This window comes from Neltuma alba, unplaced genomic scaffold, assembly GCF_004799145.2.
Source record: "Neltuma alba isolate B1F8T4 unplaced genomic scaffold, ASM479914v2 tig00011689_pilon, whole genome shotgun sequence".
NCBI lineage: Eukaryota > Viridiplantae > Streptophyta > Magnoliopsida > Fabales > Fabaceae > Neltuma > Neltuma alba.
In genome coordinates, this window is record NW_021636328.1 from 884 (window position 1) to 19,542 (window position 18,659).

The window sequence follows — 18,659 nt, forward strand, 5'->3', positions numbered from 1 at the left end:
AACTGATTTCTGTCGATTTAATGTCCCAGGCGAGTTCCCTTTAATGGGAGTCTTTCTAGAGCCCAAGCTTCCCTCACTTGCAAGCTGAGGGAAATCCGACCTGCATTCAATGATAGAAAAGAAATCAGCTACAATCCACTCACTCTCAATTTGGCAACCAAAACATGAGATATAAGGAAAGAGTAAGTTAGAAACCTACTATTGGGCATCTTACTTTCAAATTTGAATGCTCTAGTTTAAAGGTGAAAAGTGTTACTCATGTATAATAATGAAGGCAATGAGTCTCTGTTTCTAGAGGTTTGCCAATACTTTTCAAATCCAAGCCAATCACTGTTATTTAATCATTTATTACTGTGATTACTGCAATGAGAAATTAAAACCCTTCCTTCAAAAGTCATATGATTGTTTTTGCCAATAGATCTTCGCTTCTGGTCATCATAGCAGCATATAATTCATGTCTTGCAAACTAAACAGGCATTGAAAAGGGCAGTATCAACGAAATTAAACAAGATCCACTAAACATAAATGGAACAAAAAATAGACAAAACATACTGTTTAGTTTCTTGCTTAGATTGCTCTATGGGACCCCAGAACAAGTCATCATCCACTTTATATTTCGACTGAGAAGCAGAATGTGAGCTTGTCTGAATTGGAGAAAAAGCTTTAGATGGAGAGGATGCTGATACTGGCCATGATGAACCAGTACTCCGAGCTGCTTGGGCAGGATGTGACTTCTGAGGAGTAGGTAACTGGTTAGGCTGTGCAGAAGCCCTTTCTCCTGCTCCTTTAAATGTCCCTTAATGAAGTTGGTTTAGGAACCCGACCAGCATCAGCAGACCATGCTGGAGATGGTGAGGGGCTTACAGGCTCCCCTTTCCAGGGAACAAAGTCTCCAAGAGAGGGTCCTGCAGGAATTGAAGGCACTACTTCTTTCTCCACCTGCACAGCGCGAGAGCTTTTACCTTTTTCTATGGAACTTGTACCAATAGCTACTTCACTAGATGAAATCAGGTTGGAGACCTTGGCCCCAGAGCCCTTTGATTTTGTTGACTTCTTCCGGTTTCTCTTAGAGTCTTTTGCCTCAATGAAGTTGTCATCATCTATTGAATCAGAATGAATCACTGTATTTTGGGAGGAAGAAATGTCTGGACTGTCAGTATCTCTTTCGTTAAATTCCTTTAAAACTTCTTCTGCCAATATATCATGTAGTTGGCTTTTCTTTCCCTTGGCATTTTGAGAAGTATCAGGCTTACTTAAACATTCAGTATTGTCTAGTTCTCTTTGACTTTCATTGGATACCTTTACTGCATCTGGATTGGCCACAACCCCAGCCCAGGGAGTTGACAGACTCATGGAATTGACAGAAGTAGTAATTTCAGAAACAAGTGTTTCAGTTCGTGCCTTTCTCTGTTCTTCCTGTTGAATTTCTAGTAAAGACTTTGCCTTGATACCCACAGCAGTTTCCAAGCTCGCCCAACAGTTACTTCCGTACTGTGTGTGGAAACAGAACTAGCTGCCTTCACAACACCCTCAACAACAATTTCGGGGATTCTTCCTGGAACAGTTGCAGACATGGCATTGACATCTTGATCAGCCCCCTCAGTAGCTGCCACAGATTTATTGGTCTTATCCCTTGCAGGTGGCATACTGGTTTCACGAACTGGCTCTCCCTTGCTGGCTTCTCCCCAACTTTATGTCAGCGTTTGGCTTTACAGTTTCTGATTGCTTTGACTGCTCCAAAGGTGGACTCTTTGACAATCCCTTCACTAAATCAGAAGACTGAGATTTGGAAGACTTCTGCTTCTTGGATTTCTTCTCAAAAGCCTTCTTCGGCTCCCGTGCTTCAACATTTTTTACATCTGCAGGGGCGGGCTCATCAGTGGGCCTGTCTCTTCCAGCAGGCAGTTCTTCGTGTGCACCATCTGATTCAATCTTCACACTACTATCCATATTACTTGCTGCTGGAGACTCAAAAGCACAAGTTCCAGCTGATAGCTTCCCAGCATCAGCTGCAGCAGGTATGGAATGCTCACCAGACTCAGAAGTTGCAGTCATGCAAATATCATCAGCTTTGCATGTGTTACCCGGCATCTGCTCCAGAGATCTAGCAGCAGTGTCAGAAACAGAGAGAGATTTTACCACAGGTTCCTCTTTAATTCTATTTTCATGCAACATGGAACTTTCTACCATTGTTGATACAGGCAATGATTCCTTTTGCTGCAATTCATTACTTTGCTCTGGAAGAATAGGGCCCCAACTTTTCTGATGAGCAATATTGCCAAATATTTGGTGAGATATAGGTGGGGCAGAAGCTTCACTGCTTACACCATAACTAGCATCCTGCCCAGGTAAGCTCAAAGTCTTGGCCAGAGTATCTTGCATGGTGGGAATTGGTGTTTGTGAACTGATTGGAAAAATCTCTTGTGGTAGCTGAATATGAGAAGGATCGACACGCAAATTCCCCATTGGTATTCCACCTCCCTGCAACTGTGCATAAGGAGGATCCCCGTAGTGCTGTTGAGACTGATGCTCCTGCAGCACCTGAGAAAGCAGTTGCTGCTGCTTCTGCTGCTGTTGCCTCAATAACTGCTGCTGCTCTTCCTGTTTCTGTTGTTGCTTCAGTAAGAAGAATTTGTCTAGCAATGACATTTGCTGCAATGGAACAGCTGCCTGAGAATGCAAATGCATCAAATATTGCTGTTGCAACATATTTAACATTTGAGGATCCTGGGACAAACCAGTCGCAAGTAATTTCTCCGTTGTCAAAACACCAGAGGGGTTATCTACAGCTTGAGCTGCCAGGTTGCTAAAAGGCAACTGGTTTTGAGGTTGTACCCTTTGTTGTTGAATTCCTAATGGCCCTTGAGGGAAGTTCTGATCATGGTGCAAGTCAATTTTATTCTGCAGTGAATCCAAACCACCTTGCACAGAATAATTTGACCATCCAGCAACACCATTATTAAACCCTGTGGATGACCTGTCAGACAGTCCTTGGATGATAGACATCAAGTCAGCATTCTGGGACCGAGGCTGAAGACCACTGTCACTTGCTGAAGCAAAGAGTTTTGAATGTGGTGGTGCAGGTGCATCTGGGACAATATCTGATTTTGACACTAGAGATGCTACATCTCTCCCAGGCCAATACTGGTAAGTATTTGGTATTGACTTCTGTCGGTCAAGTGCCATCCTCTTGGCCAGCATTAACATGTTTCCAGTATCTACTCCTGATGAATCCAAATAACCAGAATTATTACCCAGAAAAATAAAAAGACGCTCCTAATATAGCCTAATTCAAGTCAAGCCACACAATCCACCAGCACAATACAATTTGCTCAATAAACTACAGATAACAAAGGCAACACACTGAAATATACCTGTATCTAAGTTTTTGGAAAGGGAAAAATCTTGACAAAATAAGGACAAACCTTCTGACAAAGTCTGACCATCAATTGAGGGGCTGCTCTTATTTCCAGACATCAGTGACTCCAAAAACCTATTTTCGGCTTCTGTGGCAGAACTCTGTCTATTCCTAGAATCATTTCTCATCACTTCAATCTCACTTAAGCCAGAATGAATACTCCCAAAGGCATTGGAATTTTGACGCCCAGATGCATCTGTGTACTCATTTGGTTTTGGCGCAGCAAACCCTGGTGGTGGCCGGGCCTTAGCTCGCAGATGCGGCATGGCATCGCCAAGTGACACCCAAGGCGAGTCAGCTGCAGCATTTTCCATACGAACAGGTAAATCAATGCCAAAATATCCAGCCTCAAACCATCCAATAATATCAATTCCTTTAAAGGGACCCTGAATTTGACCCCGAGGATCTTTATAGAAAAGAGATAACTCCTCTGGAGGAGTCTGAGGAACTCTCCGTGTTTCAAACCCAGTGTCAAAAATGCCAGATAGCTGCCTCTTAACTATGGGATCTTCATTAGTTTGCCACTTAGGTACATCTTTGGAGTCAGATAAATAACTCAGATTACTTTCACGCTGGCTATGAGGTTCCTTCAGTTGATGTGACCAAGTCATATCTAAGTTTCTTGACTTAAGATCACCAGGCACATCATGCAAAGAAGTGTTTGGATGCTCGCTTGTTGGCATAGCTCGCAATGCAGCAGCAGGATTAACAGAACCATCTCCTTCAAAGGTCAATTCTCTATTGCTAGGAACCTCATCAGCGAGCTTGAATGAAACTACATCTTCACCCTTGTCTGCAACAAGAAGAAATTAGGAAAACTTCTAAAAATTGCCCAAAAAAGGCACATTCTTTCTTGTGAAGTACAGAAGGAAGAAAATTGTTGGTCACAAACATCAGAAGTATAAACTGAATTAGTGACTTGCCCGGAATATGGTGAAGAAAATTCACTTTTTAATTTCTTTTCATTAAAAGGAAGATAAACAAGCTGACTAATGTTATTGATGATAAAAACTTACCTCCTCATATCTCATGAGAATGTTCATCACTAAAAAAGTTAATTTAAAGGTAACAAAAAGAAAGAGGGAAATTGCAAATTCGTAAATGACCAAACACTATTCCATACAATTAAAATTACCTATTTTTATTTTGCTGAAACTCAAATAAGACCAGATAGACAAGGCATCAAAACTTTACAGATTGGAGTCATTAATTAGAAAATATGTTTGACAGTATAAACAATATATATAATCATTTTTTACACTATCAGAACCTTCATCTGTATGATAATCAAGACAGCCAGCCAAAACAAATCAATTCCAAGCAAGAGCAGTTAGCCTACACCCAAACCCATCTTCAGGCTTCTATCCTGATTATACCTTGGAGAGGGGCACCTCCTAGCTTCATTCGTCTTGACTGTGCGGCATCAGCAGTATTCCATCCATCTTTTGGCACCTGAGGTGCACCGCTACTAATTATTTCCCCTCTGTCAATTCCTTTTAAAGCATCCTGCGCACACAGGAATGCAATCTAATCAACCACCAAAAGCTGCAATGGCATCCAGAAGAACAATATAAAAATACTACTTACCTGTTCTTCAGGAGTTGGCACACAAAGTGCTAGGGGCTCTAGAGGTTCATCCTGTGTTAGATGAGGAACTTGAACAAACTCATCAGCAAATTTTCTAGTTGCATGCATGTCAGTTACCTTGTACACATCAAGTAACTTCATCCTGCTGTACATAAATAGACCAGGCTCTCCAGGCAAACTTTCAATCTTATCCATATTAGTTCCAGGATAATGAGAATATGAAGAGATACTATTCATAGGGCTACCACCAGGGCCAACCCGACCACGTCCAAGAGAGAAGACAGGAGGCGTATTCTCCCCACGGCCCCGTCCATAAGAAAATGTAGGGACTTGTTTGTTTGGTGTTAAGTTTTGGTGGTGGGGTGGCTCCGCCCTTACACGACTCTGTGAGGAATTAGGTTTCCATGGCCGATAATGATCCCCCTCCTTTTCATCCTTTCCATGATTGGAAATGTTTGACAAGCCTTTGTCCATATGAACTTCACCATCTTTCCTAGAACCACCATATTTTTCACGCAAACTTTCTGGCTCCTTGTCATCAGGACCCCAACGTGTGTTCCACTTACTCTCACGTCGTTGATCATAGTTTGTGTCTTTGTTACTTGAATCATTCCATCTATCAGGTAGACCACGACGTGATTCTCCAAAGTGCCTTGTGGGCATATTTTCAGTCCACCGATCCCCACGCCGAGCATCACCAAGGTCTTTGTCCCCATCCCTCCAACGGTCCTTTCGTATGAACTTGGTGTCTCTCTCTTCATCACGCCAACGGTCACGACGAACACTTTCTGAATCAAGCATGGATGGCCTGAAAACATCCTTTCTCTTATGGGCATCATGCAGATCCTCACCATTTCCAGATATCTTGACAGTCTCTGAGCGATTGCCATATGGTGGAGCTGGAACCACATGGTTTTCCTGGGACAGAAAAGAGGAGAGAAGGAAAAAGAACTTTTGAGGAAACTATAATTTATTAATGCAAAGCTGAACGGGGGCATCTAGTTAATAAAGTAAACATGCAAAAAATAAATCATCTTTGTATACATGCACTGATCCGATGTACAAAGCATAAAAAGTAGGAAAATTACAGATGCAGCTATTACATACCACACTTCCTGTTCCAAGTTTACTCTCACCGGGCTTTGGCAAAAGCCACTGAGGTGAGAGAGGAATAGGATTGTCAGGGCCCTGAAAATCTGCACAATGGGCTAGATGGTTCAGTCTATCAAAACTTTGTCAACTTAAAACCAAAAATAATCATACAAATTGCCCATTGCAAATTGAAGAAGTTGTAAAAGCATTATGTAAAGTTTCAAGTTTCACTTATGGCATAAAAGCATGTAAGGCAAACAATAAATAAATATAAATAAAGCAATAAGCCAGTTTCCCACCGCAAAGAAGGAACAAACTCTGTCTAGCTTCCGTCGTTCCCAAAACAAATTTTCTTCATGTGCATCATACAATTACATGTATTTTCTGCTATTGTTCACTTGAAGCAGTAAAAATACGATACACATCAAAACAAAATACAGTAGTACCCATCACTTAAAATAACAGCGACATTCAGTACAAAATATGTCTTAAACATCAAGTGATTAAAAGCACAACAACAAAAAACGCGAACACGGGTGCGGTAAAAAATATTGCGCAACCGAGAGAAAAAAAAGAAATTAATGAGACCAAGAAACATAAAACTGCCAGTTCAAATGCGTGCTAAAAAAAGAAGCAAATCAGCGCTGTAAGTATATCCACTCGTAGTGACCAATTCGTCAATGTGTCTAACCTCCCGAATTCAAAATCTAGACCGACAGCTAAATAAATGGGATTGGAAAGAAGGACTTGAAAAAATGACAGTTTGAAGATAAAGCAAAACCCTAAACTCAGTTTAAAAAAATAAACTGCATTTTCATTGTGGAAATCAACTGAAAAGAATGATAAGGAAAAGCCCAAGTAGCTCACGAGAGCTAGGGTTTACGTCAGAAATGATAGGTCAAAAGATAGGAGTCGAGAAAAATAAGAAGATGAAATACCTTTGGAGATCTCATACGGAGGATTGGCGGAGATGCGGAGGCGAGTATCAGAGGCGGTACGTTCAGCCATGGATGACAGCGAGGACGAGAGACGAGAAACCGAACGAGGCAAGGAAAACCCTTTTGCTTTTGATTGCGCTTGAACGAGGTGAGAGAAAACAGACTAAAGGATCAGTGGGGAATATAGGTTAAGCCTCACAGCAAGATAAATGCTAGTGTACACGTTAACCCGATTCAACCCATGGGCTCACGCTAGTGAGATATGTTGCCCGACCCCTGAACACTTTAGACGAGTTCCTTTGATTATTGAAAACATAATCCACGCGCTGTAAAATCTACAGTGACAAGCACGCTCCTAGTCTATTTCGTGTCGTGTGTTGGACGCGAGTTACTGGTGGGTAGGATTTGTACCCCTGCGATTTTCCTCGCATTTTTTCGGTGACATCTCGTGGCGCGCCCTCCGCCCCCATCCCGCGGGCCAAAACGTCACTGCTTGAGGTCGTTTCACCTGAGATGGCTGCAGCGAACAGTTTTCCAGGATCGAGCGGCTACTATTTCAACAGTGGGGTATGATGAGCCTGCCCCTCATCACTCATCGGGGAGGGGCCGTTGTCGAGGGCTCCTGGGGGTGTATCAAATGGCGTTATTGCCCTTGCTCTTGTATAAAGTAAGAATCTGTTCAATAAGCGAAGTGACTGAATTGAAATAAGAAAAATAGCAAGTCTCGTACTTTTTACCTCTGTATCTGTGCCTTCCTTTGCCGCTTTTTCACTTCTCATACTCCTCCTAGAACGTGTAGATCATGCCGTGTTCCTTCCTGGCTGCCGGTTCATGCTTTAAAGATTAAGTGGGGTGGCCGTATTCATTTCGTAGGATAGGCAAATTGGTTATATTTGGGTCAATGAGCTCAAGTTAATTGTGTCAGAAATGTTTAAGTCTAACTCAGTCCAATTTCTTAGTTAAGCGATCTCGCTTTAACAAGTTTCTTGATCTACCGCCATCTCTTTATCGTTAGATTGATGTTCACTATCAAACTCTTAAATCGATATGTTACTTTAACGTCTACATTGTTTCTTAATTTGCAAATTAATTGAATTGGCAATGAGGATATAGTGAACATTTCTTTTGCTCCTAGAGAGGAAGTTGTTAAGTTCATGAAGCCGGATAAGGTTATTACTGTCGCTTGGGAATGTTATACCGTATTTGTGTATTCAATGACTTCTTTTACCCTTTTATCATTAGTCGCAAGCTGACATTGTTTAGACTGACTAAAGTATCAACTTGCAACAACAGACAATAAGAAGGCGTGAATTAAACTATAGAGTTTCTGAAATAAAGCTGTCTTCAACCAACGATTAAAGGGTAAAGTTGAGTGCCTCTAGCTATAAATTGAGAAATTTATGAATAGGTCAGGGGGTGGAAGACGAATATTCAGTTTGGTTCTTTAGTAACCATTTGAACAGTCGTCTATTGTTTTTTATTACATGGTTTGATCCTTTATTTTTATGATACCAGTTACATTTTTATTGATTTTTTTCATCTCTAGTTTATCATTTATAATTTTTTTGTAAAGCACACAGTATAAAAACTTTTACTGTTCATTTTTATTGTTATTCTTTACGATCGGTTATTGTTTCTTGTTTTTTTTAGAATCAAATGACTCTAATACCATGTAAACTATGTCAATTGAGGGGGGAAAACATAATGACGAAGAAATTATCTATTCATCTCATTAATTATGGAGCAACAAACTCACTCCAATTAAATTGATCCCAAACTTGGGAGGAGAGACCCTATGTTATCCCCTTTTTAAAAAAAGACATGAGTTGTATTCTTTCTTATTATGACGATGATACACATTCCGTCACACCTCAACGCAAAAGCTAAAGACTTTTTATATAGAGTCTACTTTAACTAATCAATAGCACTCAACATTTTTGCCAAATCAAAAGGGGTAATGATATTTTTACCTTATAAATTATGATTAGATTAGACTATTTTGTTAGGACAACTTTTAAAAAAAGTTGTCCTCTCGATGTGATGAAAAATAAAATAAAAAATTAGGATCATTTTGTAATGACAAAAAATAAAAATTCCATAAAATATAATTAAATATTTATTATTTCTCATCTTAATCACTTCTAATGTCAAGAAGGCTCAGTCAAGCCTTGATAACTGAGAGACTCGACATTGATATATGACCTGGTCCAGCAATAAATTGTCTAACTTAATGTCTTGATTTGATTAATCTTTTTTTTGTGATTTAGAACTGGACAGAGTAGATGCATATTATCAAGTCCATCAAATAATTTAGAATCCATAACAGCCTAGCACACGGTAGGCTTGCGCATGGGCAGAGCTGGGCAAGATAAGCCCTATGCGCGATACCCAGCCCGAAAGATGAGTGAGTTGAGTTTTGCAGCCTGCTACCCCCGCATGACCCAGTAGATGCCCTAGCCATTTTAAGCTGGGTAAGGGCAGGCCGAGCAGAACGGGCTTTTCTGCCCCACTTAGTAATACATTACCCATATCATATGTAAAAAAAAAAAATCAATTATCATGCTTTGAGATAGGCCGAATGACTTAATTACTCACATATATATATATAAGGCTTAGGTAGTCTTATTCTTCAGTCTTCGATTTCTTATGGGAGATAAAAAATTATTTAATAACTGAGCTAAATCTGTAGTTTAATCTTTTAGTTCATTCATAAAATTGGCGCATTTTTATAGCCATGTGAAAGCACAAGAATTGAAAAGTGGTTTTATTTTTATTTTTTTGTTTTAAAAAAATCAGAGGTAAGAGGAAAAGAAGGAAATTTAACTTATTTAATCTTATATTTTGATATTTGATTCTTTTATATATATGATTATAATTTTTATGCTCCTTTTATTTTTTCTAATTTTACCAAGTTTTTTTTAGCCAAAATAAAAGGGATAATTACTTAAAATAATATAATACTATACATTATAATACATATGTAATTACTCATATATATATATATAGGCTTAGGTAGTCTTATTCTTCATTCTTCAGTCTTCGATTTCTTATGGGAGATAAAAAATTATTTAATAACTGAGCTAAATCTGTAGTTTAATCTTTTAGTTCATTCATAAAATTGGTGCATTTTTATAGCCATGTGAAAGCACAAGAATTGAAAAGTGGTTTTATTTTTATTTTTTTGTTTTAAAAAATCAGAGGTAAGAGGAAAAGAAGGAAATTTAACTTATTTAATCTTATATTTTGATATTTGATTCTTTTATATGATTATAATTTTATGCTCCTTTTATTTTTTCTAATTTTACCAAATTTTTTTAGCCAAAATAAAAGGGTTAATTACTTAAATAATATAATACTATACATTATAATACATATGTAATTATATATTTTTTCGGGTAGGACCAAATAGGCAGGGCAGCATACCCTATCCACGGCCCAGCCCCGCCCGTGAATTACCCGGCCCGAAAATGCTCATTTTTGTTCAGACAATTTTTTTGTTGGGCTGGATTGGACAGGGCATTTTTTTTGTGTGCTCGGGTGAGCTTATTAAGCATGCGGGCGTTATGCACATCCCTAACACACATCTTCCATTTCTCACCCAGAAAAAGGAAGCCCTGTACAGAGTTTCATAAATAAATACTTCACACATCTTAATCGAATAGTTATCTGGTAATTGATCAAATCCAAAAAAAATTTAGAATCCAAGATAATCTCACAAGGAAAGCATAACAAGTTAACAGAACCATAGATTACCTGAGGAAGCTAAATATGAAGCTTATGGAACCCATGCTTCAAAGTACAAATTCTAGCTTTCCACTTTTCTTCCTTATTACTACTCTCATTAATCAAGACAGATATATTTACTGCAAAAACTCAATGAGAGCTTAATAAAAAAAAGGGCAGTGGCAGACTAGCAGTGACAGGGCTCTAGAAAAGAAATAGAGAACTACAACTGCAGGAAAACCTTTTCGCGTCTATATTGTATTTCCTTTATTTCAAGGCTATGGAGGACAAATAGAGGTAATGGGTCAATTTACATCTATTTTAAACGTGATGAGTCCGTTAGAAAGAGCCTGCTATTAGCTCGTTCCACGAGGCACCATGAATCGAAGCTTATCCTTCTCCTTGTCTCTTTACTAATATTGGACTTTGCAAGGCAAGCCTGAAAGAAAATACAAACAGGAAATCTTAATTGCTGTTTAGTTTAAATGCACATAAATATGTCTTTGGTGCAGAATATACCATTATACTTTTGATCCCGCAAAGCCACCCATTCTTGCAAGGGTAGCCTTAGAGCCCATGGTAGTCAATATTTGAGGTATTGACATACCACCAGATATGACAATCTCTGTACAACATATGAGCACTTAGATATTGAAGAACCACATGTCATAATTGTTCTGAATTGTCCGATAAAATAACTCATACCTATCCCTTCTCGAACTGACAGATTAGGCCTCAAAACATCAATTGGGTTGACCAAAAAAATATCTCCAAGGTACAAGTGGTTGGTAGGAACATAAACACAACAAAGCTCTTCTTCATCTGAGTTCCTCTGCAGTATGACCGTAGAAGTAATAAACCCAAAGCATACTCACCAACACGCGGATGCCTTATGATTGCAACCTCCTTGAAAGCATTTGAGTTTTGATCTGTAGAATTTGGTTATTAATGCATTAAATTTCCCTTATTCCCTTTCTTTTCCTCAGCCAAACCAATAAGGCACTAAAGCATACGGAAGGATATACAGGGATAGGCAGACCTGGGGATATTGCAGTACTTATTTGCTTTGAGGCAGTATAGATGTAGCTTACAAGAGGCATTTTCTTGATGAACCATTCTCCGAGGGTGAGAACAGAAGCTCCCACCCATGACGACATGAAAACACCCACTAAGAAGATGAAAGTGATGGAAGTAACAAATCCGAGACCTATTGGTAATTCATTTTGATCATATTAACATGATTCATAATTTGTGTCGTTGTGATTTAATATCGTAAGCTTTGAGTACCTAGACAATAACAATAACTTACCAAAGATATTGATCCCGAGATGATTATATATAGGGGAGAAGAAACCATCCACAAAGCGGACAAAAAACCAAGTGATATAGAATGTTATAGCCATAGGAAGGAGGATGACACTGCACATCACATTACACTCCAGACATGAGAGTTGGTGTTGAAGGCAATTCTTAAGAAAATATGGCGAGCAATGATTTAAACATCAAAACACATGCAGGAGCATTGTAGATATCAAATTGCTAGTGTTTCATTCTTTCCATCAGCAATAATATTTCTATTCTCAATGCAAAACCTTCGCTTGAGCTAAAAATTATGCAAACATCAAAATCATCAATTAAAAATTTGCCCTAAAAAGAGAGTGCAAATACCATCCTGACATAAACTTCTTCGAGGCCCAGCTGCGAATTACCTTGGAAAATGCCTACGCAAGGAAGGGAATCAAATTTATATAAGGAAACTAAATGTGGATCAAAATACAGCAAGAGGAAAATGAAAAAAGAAAGTGAACGAAACCTCTTGACCGGAGTGGTGATGTGTGGAAATTATAGTGGGAGAAGAAGCGGAAGATGATTTAGAGGATCCTATGTCAGTCTCAGAGATTCCTGGGACAGGAATGAGGAGCTCTAGATCTCTCTCCCTCTCTCGCGTCGCCATATCTTTCCTATCTCCAAACTTTTGATTTATTTCTTGTTCTCACTTCCGATATGAATATCTAACCCGGGGATCGGCGGGGTTTGAGTGCTGAGGCTCAGGATAGGCTCCGTGAGGCATTTTCCACTATTTCTCTTGCTTTCCTTCTTTGAAGCACACATGGCACAATTTTAATGATCATGCCTTCCAACACAGTTGCTCGAGACGATTCGTTTCACCTCTGTCTTGGATATTCATATTATATTATTGTACTAGTATTATATTTATTGTTAGTATTCTTTTATGGTGATCTTATTCATTATGGGTTGGTTCGCAGGATTTTTTATCATTCCTAAACGTGTGATGCATTATTAGCAATTAATCATTAATGAGATGTTCAAAAATATTTATAAATGTACCCTAATCACATTAACAATGACCTTAAACGTGACACTGAACAACACAGAACCAGCTTATTGAGCGTGGGGCTAAATTTTTGGAAAATAATATTTATATTACATTGAGGTTTTAAATATTTATCAAGATTACCTGATTAGTATTTTAAAACGATTTTGGGACTTAAAAACGTTAGATATTCAAATTTTTATAAGTACTCCAATGAAATGTCGGTAGAGATTTTTTATTTTTGCCACCAAAATGTTTGTAGAGATTTAAAAATAATGCAACTTGAAACTACACGTGTGATGTTTCTGTGTAGGCAAACAAATCACTGATGTTTTAATTTTAGTAAACCATAAAAAATGATAAAGTTTTTAATATGTTTTCGTTGTTATTGCATTTTGATGATCTAAACAAAAATATTAGACGTTGACCAAGAAAAGAACAAAAATACTACTTTTGGTTTTAATTATAAGAGCTAGTTGACTAATTTGAAGACTACAATCATAAGCTAGTTATTTGTAATAAATAGGTGTAATCTTTCATAAAATATTCTTATTAATAAAGTGTATTGGTTAGAACTACTATTGTTAGAAGGATTACCTTGAAAAAAAAAATATAAATATGAGAGACAAAGTGGATTAGGATTTTATATTTAAGACCCAAATAAAAATCAAACAATATCTTATATTAAGAACCAGAGGTAGTATTAGACAGACCTTCGGATTTTATTAAAAAAAACATCATATGTAATGTATAAATTTTAAACGATGACGTGCGGGACATATTTAAAGTAGAAGTGTTGCATTTACATATACTAAATATGTGTGTGGGTGTAATTGTGGATGGGATGACGGAAGGAGTACTCATTTGGGTTGAAGACGTGCCTCTGCCCCTGAATTGACTCATGATTTACTGGCAAAGCTTAAGCAACACATATATCAGTTGTGAAGCGTGGCATGAAGACGATCGCAGGTATGGGTCAAACTTGATATATGAAAGAAAACATTAATTTACTGCGAGGCAATAAATGAAAAAGAACAACGCCAAAAGAGGAAGATTCTCCCTGCACACATCCACGCGTCTATATTCCGCTTCCACTAGCAGACGCTAAACAATTTCTCGTCCATCAATTAGGAGTAGTTAAAAGGGGCCACCTAGTAGTATAATATTTGCGAGGACATACGCTCACAAAATTTATATTTTCCTTATATTCCGCTGCTTTACATTTATTATGATAAGACTTTAAAAATGAATGGTAATCTTTTCTTCCACTGCTCTCATCTCCAATTATCTACACCTCTCCTGCAATTTTTTCTCTTATTAAATGCTTTTTACTTTTATTTTCACAACACCCCCTTCATTCTCAAATCACAAAAGCAAGGAAACCTCATTTTTAGATGCCTCCCCCTGGATAAACGCAATTATTATAACCTACAAAACACACATAGCCAGGGATAAATGGTGATTAATTCGGGCAACAAGCTATAGAAAATTACGGCGCATAAATTAGACTAGTTGGATCCAACTTACTAGGGTTACTGGATGACAACATGGCCGTGTGGGAGAAATCACAATTCCAAGGATAGCGACCCGAAGTTTGGTAATAGAGGTTCATGGCATATGCCGCGTGTGATATCACTGTGTTGGGCTCAAAACAAGGCCCACCATATTGGATTGGGCTACAATCAATCCCATGTCCACAAGCATAATCCAAATTTGCTTGAAGCTGGGCGTCAGATGCGCCTGGTTTTGGCACACACCATGCATATTTCTTTGTATTATTAGGAACCTTCATTCAAAAAGCATATCGTTAATGTCATCTTTTAGGACTATTTAGTTCCTTTTCAGGGTTTTGTCTTTTTTTCCCCGCTACGAAAGGAGCAGAATGTTACCTGGTTATTGTGCTTGATAAGTCCAACGTCGTAGGTCATGGTCAGATCAGGTTTAAAAAGCCCAAAGGCGCGTTCAGAAGTTGGCCCAGGCTTTAAGTCCTCGTCATAAAGCGCAAAGATGTACGTGTCCACTGATTTCCCTGGCATTAATGGCGTCCCAATCTTGGAACGAAGGTGAGCAATCAAGTTACCGTTATAAGCCTTGGCATTCTCAAGACTTGGACCAACCTCATTATTGTCTCCTTTGTAAGGCCAGCCAGTCTCGGCAACCACGATCTCCACGTCCTTAAACCCCACAAAGTTCAAAGCAGAACGAACCGCATCAACCTGAGCGTCGAACATGTTCACGTACTTGATTTTTGTGTTTGAATCAAACCGGCCTGAGTTTGGTTGAAAGAGACAAAACGCTAAGTTCTCAGGCCTATTCGGATCGCTTTTGTATGCAAAGTATGGGTAAGGATTGATTGCAAAGGGCGAATTGGTGTCATTGTTAAACCTAAGCAATCCCTTTAAGACGTTCATCATGCTCGGGTGGAACCGTCCGGAGGATGGAGGTTCGGATTGTCTCAGCACCGCCATGGAGTGTACGGTGGAGACCTTAATCTTTCCGCCCAGAGATGCGGCGTTTAGGGCATTGTGGAGATTTTGCATTGCCGGTAGCAATTGATTGATCAAATTATGGTCTTTAGAGGTCATGACCTCGTTCCCTACCGTGATGAGGATGATATTGCTAGCAGGGTAAAACGGGATCACGTTGGAGTTAATCCAGTCTTTTGCGAAGTTGGGATCAGAAGCAAGAGCAGGTATGTCACCATTTGCTGCTCCAATGACAATTCCTATACCGGTGTTGGCGAGGGCTTTGATTATGGCAGGATCTGATCCGTACAATCGGACCTTCTCTATGAAGGTGGATTGAAGAAGCTTGGCAGTAGCTGAAGGTGGGGGAAGATTATTGGCGACCTGCCCATAGTTGACACCAATATAAGATTGGCAATCTGCAAAGAAAGACAAATTCAGTTATGTATAAAAGGTAAAAGTGACCATCAAGATTAAAGACAAGTCTTTGCTTTTCTTTCATGACGGGGGAGGAAAAAAGAACAACAAAGATAAACAAGAGAAGATTGAATGCTGAGATTGAAATTTTGAAAACAAATTCAATGACGAAAAACTTTCATGTCAGATGCCAGACCTGTAAAGGACCATAACAAAAATCCCAGAAAGACGCAAACTTGAATACCATTGTGAGTCGTGCATAAAGGGATAAAAATTAGAAATTCTGAAATGATATTATAAATACCAAGAGGTGAGAAGACTGGTAGAAACTTACATACAAGGTTAAACGCCTGAAAGAGGGCGAGAAATGCAAAGGTAGGAGAGTACAGGAAGAAAAGTGCCATGGCAGAAGAGTATCCTGCTTTTGCTTTTGGGAGAGTGGCTAGGAGATACAAAGGAATTTATACATAAGGAGGATAGCGATAGCTTATATATGAAAGCGAATCCAGTAAACCCAAAGCTTGGCCTAAGAGAATGGGCTGCTTGATGTTGGCAAAGGGCCATAAGATGATTTTCTTTTCTACGTTTCGTTTCTCCAAATAGCAAACAAAATAAAAATTGATAGTAATTGAAAATTATGTTGCAGTCCTTTTTTGTGACGGTTATGATTGCTGTAGTTATAAGAATATCTCAAAAGGAATTACCTTGAGTAGTCTCGTGTTTAACATTTAAGATCGTATGGCCTTTTATAGTACAAAAGAAAAATAAGAAAAAGGCTATATGAGGAGCATGTCTTCAAGCTCCATATTCGTCGTTCCTAATCTGACGTCAAGAAAAAGGAAACAGAAGGGAAGCAGGAGAAAAGAGAGCTTTGATTGCCGTGCAATTTGTAAGCAGGTCAATATCAGATGTTTGATTACACTATTGTTGTAGTGCATGTTAATAATAATACTACTTACTACGTACATGCGCGTGAACTATTTTGACTATGTAAGTTTTTCATTCTATCATGTGCACAGGCCATGTTGTATAACTTATATGCCTTTTCACCTTTAATTTACACATTTCCCTAATCCTTGGCTAACTTTTCACGTATACTCGAATGCTTTCATGTTAAGAAAAGGATAGTCTCCTCTATGAAATGCGGGGGCAGAAATTTAAAAAGCTTTTGTCGATGTTATGAGCAAAGCACTTTTGAAAGGCCTTCAGGGGACCGTGGGATCGTTGTGGAATATTATTTTGCTTCGAGGACCAAGGCTTCAGCTCTTTAAAGGAATTGAGCTTGATGGAAAAGAATAGGAAGTAAAAAAATGAGGTAAAGTAAAGACAAAGTAAAACTAAAAGAAGGGGAAGGAATCTATTTTCCAGCCAATTGTTGGAAGTCATACTCTTTCCTTCGGGTCAGTAAATGGCGTTTCCTGAATAAATGAAACAACGCAAGGCACGAAACAACTATCCCATTTTCATGGAAAATGGACTTCATTTGTCCCTTCGTCTACGCGCACATCCCCAAGTAAATGTGCATGTAATTGTATGACTTTCCATAAGATATATCTATTGACATATTAATATTGACTCAACCCTCTGTCCAAAATAAAAAGTCATTGATTCAACCATTTTTGTAGCTTCAGTTATAGGCATAAATAGATCCACATGCCATGGTATTTTTAAACAGGTATAGTCTAGGAAAGTCCCCATGAGGTATGGAAAAGATAACCAGTGAGGCAATGGAGGTTGTTTATAGGAATGAAACAGCAGCTTTAAAATTCGGGTAAAGCTTATCTCAGTTTTTCTTCTGATCCTTTCTCCTTCGCCCCCCTCCCACCCAAAAAACAAAAATATTCGATCAACACTAGATTCAGATTGAATATTTTATAAAATACATTTTAAACTTTTATTGCAGTTTTAAACTCTTTAGACAAAATGTAAACTTTTTAAGAGTATGTTTGGTTGAGTGATTGAAGAGAATAAAAGTAACTTTTAGAGAGCAAATGTGAGCATGTTTAGTTGTAAGTCATTTTTCCTTGAAAAAAGCCACTTAAAGCTATTTATAGTCATATTTTACATTATCCGAGACAAAACCCATCTCGTATTTGGTAAATCATGATTAAAAAGTTATTTAATAAAAATCATACTAATTCTAATCATCCTACAAACTAAATTTAGTTATTTAATTGTGATCTAAACAATTTTTTTACTTTATTTTATTCTCACTACTGCAGCCTAAAATTGATAATTTATTTTATAATAATTTTCTAATAATTTATAAAAAAATAAATTTGAAGCGGCCCTGCATTGAGGCAACGGTTAAAAAATATAATGGAAATGGAGCCGAGAGCCCACTTCTTGAATGAAAACTGGATATCTTACTCAAAACAAGATAAGAGTACATTAGAACTCCTTTATTGTTTTCCGCCTCTGACATAGAAGTCGGACTTGATCAGGAATACAAGGTAGAAGCATGAGCATATCCAGTCAGGAAATACGCAGTTCGGTTTTCTTCCCTGTGAGAGTGGAAACTTGCACTACCCAATCCTTATAAATCAGAAGTTTAGCATCAGAAATAATATCCTGAACCACCGCCCCCATTCCTTGCTACGAAAACGTCACAGCCGTTGATTCTTTTCTTGCCCCCACAGCCGTTGATCGGATTCTATTCTCATATAAAAATGATCACCCTAGCT

At 38.4% G+C, this 18,659-nt stretch overlaps 2 protein-coding genes and 1 pseudogene across 2 annotated transcripts; all 3 read right to left on the reverse strand.

Moving 5' to 3' along the window:
- Window positions 1-1,653: 1,653 nt before the first annotated feature.
- On the reverse strand, window positions 1,654-7,226 carry LOC114716823 (uncharacterized). The gene is made up of 6 exons (XM_028901895.1): window positions 7,036-7,226; window positions 6,113-6,201; window positions 5,006-5,923; window positions 4,795-4,924; window positions 3,426-4,211; window positions 1,654-3,224 (listed from the first exon to the last, which is right to left on the reverse strand). Exons 1-6 carry the CDS (start codon window positions 7,103-7,105, stop codon window positions 1,654-1,656), a joined length of 3,564 nt encoding a protein of 1,187 aa, XP_028757728.1. The 5' UTR covers window positions 7,106-7,226.
- A 3,478-nt stretch (window positions 7,227-10,704) lies between these two features.
- Window positions 10,705-12,739, reverse strand: LOC114716828 (protein LIKE COV 1-like; annotated as a pseudogene).
- Window positions 12,740-14,356: 1,617 nt separating this feature from the next.
- LOC114716824 (glucan endo-1,3-beta-glucosidase 7) lies at window positions 14,357-16,379 on the reverse strand. The gene is made up of 4 exons (XM_028901896.1): window positions 16,310-16,379; window positions 14,983-15,977; window positions 14,621-14,879; window positions 14,357-14,521 (listed from the first exon to the last, which is right to left on the reverse strand). Exons 1-4 carry the CDS (start codon window positions 16,377-16,379, stop codon window positions 14,484-14,486), a joined length of 1,362 nt encoding a protein of 453 aa, XP_028757729.1. The 3' UTR covers window positions 14,357-14,483.
- Window positions 16,380-18,659: the final 2,280 nt, after the last annotated feature.